This window comes from Pinus tabuliformis, chromosome 2_2 (genome assembly GCF_031772625.1).
Source record: "Pinus tabuliformis cultivar Carrire ecotype Pingquan chromosome 2_2, CPIR1, whole genome shotgun sequence".
Classification (NCBI taxonomy): Eukaryota; Viridiplantae; Streptophyta; class Pinopsida; order Pinales; family Pinaceae; genus Pinus; species Pinus tabuliformis.
In genome coordinates, this window is record NC_142300.1 from 938469317 (window position 1) to 938480349 (window position 11033).

The 11033-nt window shown below is 32.7% G+C and overlaps 1 protein-coding gene across 1 annotated transcript; it reads left to right on the plus strand.

Moving 5' to 3' along the window:
• The first annotated feature begins 651 nt into the window (after nucleotides 1–651).
• On the plus strand, nucleotides 652–9389 carry LOC149196254 (polyadenylate-binding protein RBP45-like). The gene is made up of 4 exons (XM_089408241.1): nucleotides 652–1610; nucleotides 2103–2177; nucleotides 6271–6517; nucleotides 9117–9389. The coding sequence occupies exons 1-4, from the start codon at nucleotides 658–660 to the stop codon at nucleotides 9387–9389; spliced, it is 1548 nt and encodes a 515-aa protein (XP_089264367.1). The 5' UTR covers nucleotides 652–657.
• The last annotated feature ends 1644 nt before the right edge of the window (nucleotides 9390–11033 follow it).

The following is an 11033-nucleotide window of genomic DNA, read 5'->3' on the forward strand; positions in this document are numbered from 1 at the left end:
ATAAAGATTATTTAAAAAAAAAACTTTTTCCAACCAAGTTTTTGCCCAACAAAGTTGATAAAATGTCTAATCCTTCCACGTGGCAAAGTTGCACAAGTTTAATACCCAAAATTTAATAATTCTTAAATTTATATAAAACCTCGAAATATATGAGACGTAACCTAAAACTATAAGAATCTCATTGGTATGGTTTAACATTTTCTTTAAATTAATACATTTAAATTCAACCAACCCCAACAAAATGAAGCTTAGAACACCGATTGGCTACCAACCAATAAAAGTCGGCTCGGACCAGTAAAGCGAATATATATAGAACCTACACGTCTTCGATTACCAACATAAAGTTTTACTTTCTATCATTTCTTTCGAGTGCATATAAGTGGACAGAATCTATAGCTCTCTAAAGTCTGGATCAAAACCTGCTCAGCTTTCATAGAATTTTTTAGTACCCTTCGAGCTGACGTAGATTTCCTGCACTGCGCTGTGTCGCGGAGTTTTTTCTCGCATTCTTTTAAATATTTCAGAATGATGCAGACAGATCCCATGGCAGAACCGGCGATTGATTCCCAGCAGCAACAACATCAAGAACAATTGATGATGCCCCTGCCTCCCGAAGCTAGGTTTTGGCCCCAGCAACGGCAACACCAACCTCAGGTTATGGTGCAGCAATCCTCGCAACAAGTGAACTCCACAGACGAGATTAGGACCCTCTGGATCGGGGGTTTGCAGCATTGGATGGATGAGAATTATCTGCAGGAATGTTTTGCTTCTACCCAGGACCTTCTCTCTCTTAAGATCATTCGCAATAAGCAGACTGGACTTTCAGAGGGTTATGGCTTCTTGGATTTTGTAAGCAATGCAGCAGCCCATATGGTTCTCCAAAATTACAATGGTGTACAGATGCCCAGGGCTGAACAATTTTACAAGCTAAATTGGGCAACAAAAACGGGTAGAGAAAATCGTTCTGAAGATTTTACTATATTCGTGGGAGATTTGGCATCTGATGCCACGGATGAGCTGCTGCGAGAGACCTTCAGAACCATATACCCATCTGTAAAAGGAGCAAAAGTTATTACTGATAAGGTTACAGGCCGTTCAAAAGGATATGGGTTTGTAACATTTGGTGATGGGAATGAGCAGGCTAGGGCTATAACAGAAATGAATGGAATATTTTGTTCCTCCAGACCTATGCGAATAGCTCCTGCCATAACAAAGCAGACTACTGTTTATCAACAACCCTATCCTCCTCAAGTGGTCGAGTTGGACTCAGAGAATGATCCAAACAATACTACCCTGTTTGTTGGTGGCTTAGATCCCAATGTGACAGTGGAAATGTTGATGGAGACATTTGGCCAGTATGGTGAGCTTGTGCATGCAAAAATACCTTTCGGCAAGCGATGTGGATTTGTGGAGTTTAGCAACAGGGCATCTGCAGAGTTAGCATTGCAAATGTTACATGGTACATTTCTTGGTCAGAGACCAATTAGGCTTTCTTGGGGAAGAAACAAACAAGTGCAGCGTGCAGGGCCTTTTCAAACACAGCAACCAAATCCAAATCAATGGAATGGGGCATATTATGGTGATGGACAAGGATACAATGTTGGTTATGGTAATGTCACACAGCCTCAACAAACAAATCCAAATCCATGGAGTGGGATTTATTATGGTGGTATCCAAGGATCCAATGCTGATTATAGTTATGCCACACAACCATATAATGCTGGTTATGCTTATGCAACGCAACCTCAAGACGCAAATATGTTGCAGTAAATTAGTTTCAGTTAAAGCAGCAACAGGGCATCTGCAGAGTTAGCATTGCAAATGTTACATGGTACAGTTCTTGGTCAGAGACCAATTCGGCTTTCTTGGAGAAGAAATAAACAAGTGCAGCGTGCAGGGTCTTTTCAAACACAGCAACCGGATCCAAATCAATGGAACGGGGCATATTATGGTGGTGGACAAGGATACAATGGTGGTTATGGTTCTGTCACACAGCCTCAACAAACAGATCCAAATCCATGGAGTGGGATTTATTATGGTGGTATCCAAGGATCCAATGCTGATTATAGTTATTCCACACAACCAAATAATGCTGGTTATGCTTATGCCAGGCAACCTCAAGACCCGGATATGTTCATTAATATCGCGCCAAATGCAAACTATCAGCAGCATCGACAGTAAATTAGTTTCAGTTACAGCAGCCATAGTAAATTAGTTATAGATAAATTAGTTTCAGTTACAGCAGCCACAGTAAATTAGTCATAGATTTTTTGGTTACTGTTTTAATTTTTCAATCTGCTATTTCTAAATAATAAATTTAATATTTTAAATTATTGACAAAATATTTGTTCATGGTATATGGTTCGAATTTAATATTTTAAATTATTAACAAAATATTTGTTCATGGTATATCGTTCGAATTTTTGTACTTTTATATGGATATTGAATTTCAATTTTTTATTTTTATTTTTTATTTTGGATATATATTCTTGTTAAGGAGAAAAATATTTAATAAAGGATATTTGTATTTTAAATGGATAAAGTTGGAAGGTATTTGTACTTTAAATGGTAAATTGGAAGTTTTGGTATTTATATTTTAAATAGGTAAAATTGGAAGTTCTGTGCAATAGGTTCAATTGATTAAGATTAAACAATTTTATTATTTTTGCAAGTTTTGAATTAAAATAAATCGACTAAAAACAACAGTAACTTGATAAAAATTGATATTAACTCTTATAAAATAAAATTTTATAAAACTTCATATCACCCTTATTCTTTTTACGAATAAGGGTGCAGTGCACTGTGTCGTGCAATTTCCAATTAATTTAGTCGTGCCAACGGTAATTTCAATGGCGAGTGGTCATTATTTGTTCGAGTGGCAAATTCTGGAAATTTCTATGGCAAGTGGTGCCATTGTCCGTTCGCTTGGCAAATTCTGGAAATTTCTATGACAAATGGTGCGATTGTCCGTTCGCGTGGGGATTATTATATTGAAACACCTAAACCGTTCGTGTTGTTGGAAAGGAGGTTGGTGTAGTTGCAACTCACTACCTTTACCATCATTGGTGTAGTACCCCTTAAGCAACTACTATTTCTTCAAAATTAATCAAAGCAACTGCTTATTACTTCTTAAAAAAATGTGAAACTCAATGGAAATTTTGATGCACCCCTTGAAAAGCCACTACTATTTCTGCAAAATTAATCAAAGCAACGGCCTATTACTTTTTAAAAAAAATGTGAAACTCAGTGGATTAATGAAAATTTTCTCATTGAAAATATCCAAAATATATGGGACAATATATACACATGTTTTAAATAAATAAATTACATTAAGAAAACCATGTACTTCCTGAGACACGCAATATATTCTTGTCTGGTTGAGTGCTGCATCTCTTCCAGAGCCTCTTTTTATTGGCCAATCTTAAATCAAGAGAGCGAGGGACAATAGCCGTGGAAGTTGAAATGCATACACAAATGTTGGTGCAAAAGTCCAACTTTGGGAAGCATCAGATGGTTTCCTTGCACTCTGCCATCTATTCCCAATAGTGCTAAAGCAAGACTTGATATCCCAAAGAAAGGTAATATATATTTGCATTGGCATTCAATCATCCTTATCAATGTAGAGACGTTTCATTCATTCATAATTAATTCTCAGGTTCAAAATATGTGCTCTTGAATCAAACACCTAGCAAAATCAACAAAGAAACGACAGAAACTGCATTCAACATTAGGGGATTTAATAGTGGGTATGGTGGTTTCAAACATGTAGGTTAATAAATAATTAGATAAGATCTAATGGCAAGTTGAATTTGAAACTTTTGAATCAAAAGGAACAAAATGCCAGCTCCATGTTACATAATAGGAATCCAGCCACTGTTTTTTGATAGTAGACAAGTATAATGCATCGGATAGCTCACAATATAGGTTGATAGAAGCTGTGTGATATTTGGAGTCTACACTGCCTGCCGGCCCACCTTCTGAGCTGCTATTGATATTGTACAACTTATTAAATCTGAAATAGAGTAAAAGATATAGGAGACAAAACAGACTGGGAATGTAAGTCCTTTATATTGGAAGAGAAAAAGAGAACAGAGCAGCATGTAAATGCAGAAGAACATAAAGAAAACCACAAGACTTTCTGACTCAACATGTATTTCTTGGGGTCCAGATTCATTCACAGGTATTTAAAAATGCTGACATGCTTCAACCAAAAAAGGAAGAGAATTTGAGAATTTCAAATGTTGTCCTAGCTGTTTTAGATATATTTTCTACAATAAAAAGGAAAAATCATGAATACATGGGCCTGGAAGGCTTACATTGTAAGTGTGATAATACATGAATGGAGCCCCATCTTGATGTACAATGTTCTCCATCCTCCACAATTCACAAGAATTTGTTATAAATGTCCATTAACTAAGATTCCATTGCTCTCGAGGAGGAATATTTTACCAGAACATCAGCTGTGAATATTGATGGTGACTACAAAACAATAGGATGAGGAACTTAGAAAGAAGAAGAATTGAGGCAATGGCCTCTTTTCCAGTAATGATTATTAGACAAGGTTATTAACCCTACAAAATGACGATTTTCCAACTCCATAAATAAAGCATTTTCATCATTACATCAACTCAACTCTCTCAGTCTCTTTATCAATGTCTCAAGTGATTTTTTCTTTGCATTTTGCTTCAAAGTTCACATACCAAAGGTTCCAAAGAGTCTATCAAATGAATCTCTGTATTTCTCAGAAATCATGACCACCTTTCTGTAATCCAAAGAACTATAATGCTTCTCCCTTATAACAGGATTCATGAAATTCTCTGGATGGTTGTTTAATAAAAGACTAACCCACTGCCTTGCCTCTAACAAAGACTTTTTTGGATTTGTTGCACCTTCAAGCTCATCCAAGCCACTGTCATGAAATTGAGTATCTGCAAAAGATTCTAGCAGTTTCAGATCAACCTCAATTCCCATAACAACATTTGTATTGAACCGCTTAATTCATGTAGCTTAATTACCGGCTATAATAGCCATTGGAGTTAGTATGAACTTATATGTAAACTCGACATGGTGATTTTTGTAAATTTAGGTTAAAATCATTTTTTATTTTAAAGAAAACTTAAAGCTATCTTGATTGAATGAGAGGTTTTCAAATTTAAATTTAGAAGAAACAAGTTAACACTCTGAGACACAGAGATATCTGGCATGCTTAAAAAACTAAGCAAAAGGAAGAGGGCATTTAACTCAAATTTAGAAGATAGGTTAATCTTTAGACGCAGAGACATCCAACGCGAGTAAAAATTTAAGCAACCTATGTTTCCATAGATTTATTTAAAGAAAGAAAAATAATTTCAAAAGACTATAGCAGAAGAAGAATTTAAGGTTTGTAGTCACTAGTGTTTGATAGTGATCTTTCATCTTGGTTTCATGTTTTTGTGAAATTGTGGGATTTCTTCTTGCAATTGTTTTGATATTATGCTGATGCTATTAGCTATAGTTTTCCTTTTCTTTTTTAATTTAATTGTATCTGTTAGCAGAACCACGGGGTTTTGTAGTGGTGACCTTCACACAAGGAGTTTCTTAACAGTGCAACCTATTGATGACTGTTCTATGCCTCGTGGGCAGTTTTCCTTGATTATGTTACTAGTAATTGCAGCTTCATTTTTTTCATTTAAATATTTTCCTGTCATGTTGCTCCTGATTATGGCTTCGTATAAAATTTCTGTAGTCTTCAATATTTCTTATATGACCTACCTTCATGCCTTAACTCCTTGTTTCCCTATCTAATTCATCTTACATTAACGAGATTGAAATATTTTGTGGATGTCTTATATGCCTATTGCTCTCTGTTTCATATGGAAGTGGGCATGTATTTTTTAGATGTAATTGGCTTCATTGAACTCATTTGACCTGATGCTGAACCTTTCAGCAATCCTTTCTTTTTTTATGGGGTTGTCACATTGTGCGGAACTATAGCTTCCACAAACTCTGCTATTAGAGTTTATGCTAGATCCTTTCTATTTCATCACAATTACGTTGTGCCTATTATTGGGTTCTTGTTCATAACTGAGTTGTATGTATTTATTGGAGAGTTAAATTAAGAGAGGAGATAGGGGAAAGGATTCATCATTCAATTGACTTTACTCTATATTTAATATATTTGCTTTTGTCAGTATTGTTGTCATATTATTAGAATTTACAACTGAGAACAATGTAACTTTTTAATTGGTCTTATTATTTCACTGCTCAGAAATATAGGCTATATCTGAAAAGGTTAAGTGGAGTGGCACAACAGCCAAGTGGAATGAACTCTTCTTTTGGGGGAACTACAGAAGCAGGTGTTGGACCTATGGGTTTACTTGGAAGGCTGGATCTTCAAAGGCTTGCGGCATCAGGTCAAAAATCACGTCAAGCACTGGTGACATTACCCGCTGAACTTCTTGGACAAGTGAATCCAAACAATGGGTTGGGCTTGCCAAACATTGATCGGACACTGCTTTTACAAGCAGCATTTCATGGTGTAAACTCTAATCCTTTAAATAGAGGCAAATTTGGGCAACCATTGATGAACAGTCAGGGAAATTTACTTCAGGGACTCCCGACAAGCATAGAGCTGAAGCAATTTTGCCACCCACAACAACATATTCCTTCCTTAGGAAATTTGGGTTTACCGACCAATGATACATTTGCAGGATTTTATATGCTGCAACAGCAACACAATACAGGTGCAGAAGTTGGCAGTGTGGATTGTGGGAAATTATGGGAAATTATGGGGCTCCCAATCTATATACAATATCTTTATTTTTTCTTCTTCCATGGTCAAGTTATGTTTTATAAAGTTTTAAAAAAAATAATTCTATAAAATTTCCGAAAAAAAATAAAAGTGGTTTTTGCATAATGGTAGTCTAATTGTTATGAGTTTTGGATGAACTTTTTATGGAATTTATACAATTTTACAAGTTTTTTTTCACATTGAATGTATTTATATATTTAAAAACATATTTTAAATAATATAAAAAAAATATAAGTTAAAAAAAAATCACTAAATTTGAAAAAAATAAAAAGTGGAATAATTAGGTAACATTTAGAAGGTGTTAAATGTATTTTTCTTTCTAAATATGTTTTAATAATTTGTATTGTTTTTATTTTCTTAATCTTCAACTCAATAAAATGCGGACTTAATAACTAGAATGTGGATTTAATAAAAATTTATAATTAGAATGTGGACTTAATCACTATTTATAATTAGAATGTAGTAGACATAACAATTTATATATTTAATAATAATAATAATGGGGATTTTTTTTTTTATGTGTTTAAAAATAATTTCTAAGGGATTTAATTTACCAAGCAGAGGAATAAAGGTTTGCACCTTAATAGATTTATTCCTCTCAACTCTTGATAGGTCTGAAGTTAGATGGGTCTATGTTTGGTAGATCTGAGGTTAGACGGATCTATGTTGGTTTTGAGCAACACACATTCTTTTTACACACATATTAAATATTTTTGGTATTAATATTTTTTCTTCCTTGCATATATTTAATTATTTTTATTATTAATATTCTTTTATATACCAAATTCAAATTAATCATGAGTTCCCTTATACCTTGAATTAGAAAGAATTTATTAATGGAATAAGAATTCTCTCACTTTTTCTCTCTCTATATATTTGATGTTAAAATCTTTTACTCAACATGCATCTTCAAATATTTGATGTATAACCTATATTAAACTTTTCTTTATTATTATTATTATTATTTTTATATCTTATATATCAATTCCATCTTAAAAATGAAATAAATGACACATTTAAAGAAAATATAAGAAATTTTTAAATTTAAATTACTTTATTTTATTTTATATATACATTAAAATATTGTTATTAACAATATTATTCTTAAGTTTGATTATTAATGCATGTTTCTTTTGTCAACATATATTCCTCATGAATAATTATTGGTATATATTCAAGAGAGACAGAGACAACAAGCTAGACTTTGTTACCTTATGGAAAAGATGTAAACACTCATGGTAGACCCTGGAAGGGAAAAGAACTAATAGGTTCTTTGAAGAAGAGGTGAGTCCTACCAAGTTCTTTGAAGAAGAGGTGAGTCCTACCAAATTGTGCAGAGACTTGTGTATGGTTTTAGTAAATTGGGAAAACCTAAAACATGTTTTAGTAAGAAAGAAAAATAATTTCAAAAGACTATAGCAGAAGAAGAATTTAAGGTTTGTAGTCACTAGTGTTTGATAGTGATCTTTCATCTTGGTTTCATGCTTTTGTGAAATTGTGGGATTTCTTCTTGCAATTGTTTTGATATTATGCTGATGCTATTAGCTATAGTTTTCCTTTTCTTTTTTAATTGTTTTTTTTTTTTTTTTAATTTAATTGTATATGTTAGCAAAACCACGGGGTTTTGTAGTGGTGACCTTCACACAAGGAGTTTCTTAACAGTGCAACTTATTGATGACTGTTCTATGCCTCGTGGGCAGTTTTCCTTGATTATGTTACTAGTAATTGCAGCTTCATTTTTTTCATTTAAATATTTTCCTGTCATGTTGCTCCTGATTATGGCTTCGTATAAAATTTCTGTAGTCTTCAATATTTCTTATATGACCTACCTTCATGCCTTAACTCCTTGTTTCCCTATCTAATTCATCTTACATTAACGTGATTGAAATATTTTGTGGATGTCTTATATGCCTATTGCTCTCTGTTTCATATGGAAGTGGGCATGTATTTTTTAGATGTAATTGGCTTCATTGAACGCATTTGACCTGATGCCGAACCTTTCAGCAATCCTTTCTTTTTTTATGGGGTTGTCACATTGTGCGGAACTATAGCTTCCACAAACTCTGCTATTAGAGTTTATGCTAGATCCTTTCTATTTCATCACAATTACGTTGTGCCTATTATTGGGTTCTTGTTCATAATTGAGTTGTATGTATTTATTGGAGAGTTAAAATTAAGAGAGGAGATAGGGGAAAGGATTCATCATTCAATTGACTTTACTCTATATTTAATATATTTTCTTTTGTCAGTATTGTTGTCATATTATTAGAATTTACAACTGAGAACAATGTAACTTTTTAATTGGTCTTATTATTTCACTGCTCAGAAATATAGGCTATATCTGAAAAGGTTAAGTGGAGTGGCACAACAGCCAAGTGGAATGAACTCTTCTTTTGGGGGAACTACAGAAGCAGGTGTTGGACCTATGGGTTTACTTGGAAGGCTGGATCTTCAAAGGCTTGCGGCATCAGGTCAAAAATCACTTCAAGCACTGGTGACATTACCAGCTGAACTTCTTGGACAAGTGAATCCAAACAATGGGTTGGGCCTGCCAAACGTTGATCGGACACTGCTTTTACAAGCAACATTTCAGGTGTAAACTCTAATCCTTTAAATAGAGGCAAATTTGGGCAACCATTGATGAACAGTCAGGGAAATTTACTTCAGGGATTCCCGACAAGCATAGAGCTGAAGCAATTTTGCCACCCACAACAACATATTCCTTCCTTAGGAAATTTGGGTTTACCGACCAATGATACATTTGCAGGATTTTATATGCTGCAACAGCAACACAATACAGGTGCAGAAGTTGGCAGTGTGGATTGTGGGAAATTATGGGGCTCCCAATCTATATACAATATCTTTCTTTTTTCTTCTTCCATGGTCAGGTTATGTTTTATAAAGTTTTTAAAAAAATAATTCTATAAAATTTCCGAAAAAAAATAAAAGTGGTTTTTGCATAATGGTAGTCTAATTGTTATGAGTTTTGGATGAACTTTTTATGGAATTTATACAATTTTACAAGTTTTTTTTCACATTGAATGTATTTATATATTTAAAAACATATTTTAAATATTATAAAAAAAATATAAGTTAAAAAAAAATCACTAAATTTGAAAAAAATAAAAAGTGGAATAATTAGGTAACATTTAGAAGGTGTTAAATGTATTTTTCTTTCTAAATATGTTTTAATAATTTGTATTGTTTTTATTTTCTTAATCTTCAACTCAATAAAATGCGGACTTAATAACTAGAATGTGGATTTAATAAAAATTTATAATTAGAATGTGGACTTAATCACTATTTATAATTAGAATGTAGTAGACATAACAATTTATATATTTAATAATAATAATAATGGGGATTTTTTTTTTTATGTGTTTAAAAATAATTTCTAAGGGATTTAATTTACCAAGCAGAGGAATAAAGGTTTGCACCTTAATAGATTTATTCCTCTCAACTCTTGATAGGTCTGAAGTTAGATGGATCTATGTTTGGTAGATCTGAGGTTAGACGGATCTATGTTGGTTTTGAGCAACACACATTCTTTTTACACACATATTAAATATTTTTGGTATTAATATTTTTTCTTCCTTGCATATATTTAATTATTTTTATTATTAATATTCTTTTATATACCAAATTCAAATTAATCATGAGTTCCCTTATACCTTGAATTAGAAAGAATTTATTAATGGAATAAGAATTCTCTCACTTTTTCTCTCTCTATATATTTGATGTTAAAATCTTTTACTCAACATGCATCTTCAAATATTTGATGTATAACCTATATTAAACTTTTCTTTATTATTATTATTATTATTTTTATATCTTATATATCAATTCCATCTTAAAAATGAAATAAATGACACATTTAAAGAAAATATAAGAAATTTTTAAATTTAAATTACTTTATTTTATTTTATATATACATTAAAATATTGTTATTAACAATATTATTCTTAAGTTTGATTATTAATGCATGTTTCTTTTGTCAACATATATTCCTCATGAATAATTATTGGTATATATTCAAGAGAGACAGAGACAACAAGCTAGACTTTGTTACCTTATGGAAAAGATGTAAACACTCATGGTAGACCCTGGAAGGGAAAAGAACTAATAGGTTCTTTGAAAAAGAGGTGAGTCCTACCAAGTTCTTTGAAGAAGAGGTGAGTCCTACCAAATTGTGCACTTGTGTATGGTTTTAGTAAATTGGGAAAACCTAAAACATGTTTTAGTA

Excerpts from the sequence above, each read along its gene's own strand:
- LOC149196254 (XM_089408241.1), top strand. The coding sequence starts at position 658 with ATGGTGCAGCAATCCTCGCAACAAGTGAACTCCACAGACGAGATTAGG. Across the intron at positions 2,178-6,270 it reads AACTATCAGCAGCATCGACA|GTTAAGTGGAGTGGCACAAC; the intron begins GTAAATTAGTTT and ends ATATCTGAAAAG. Across the intron at positions 6,518-9,116 it reads TACAAGCAGCATTTCATGGT|AAATATAGGCTATATCTGAA; the intron begins GTAAACTCTAAT and ends TTCACTGCTCAG.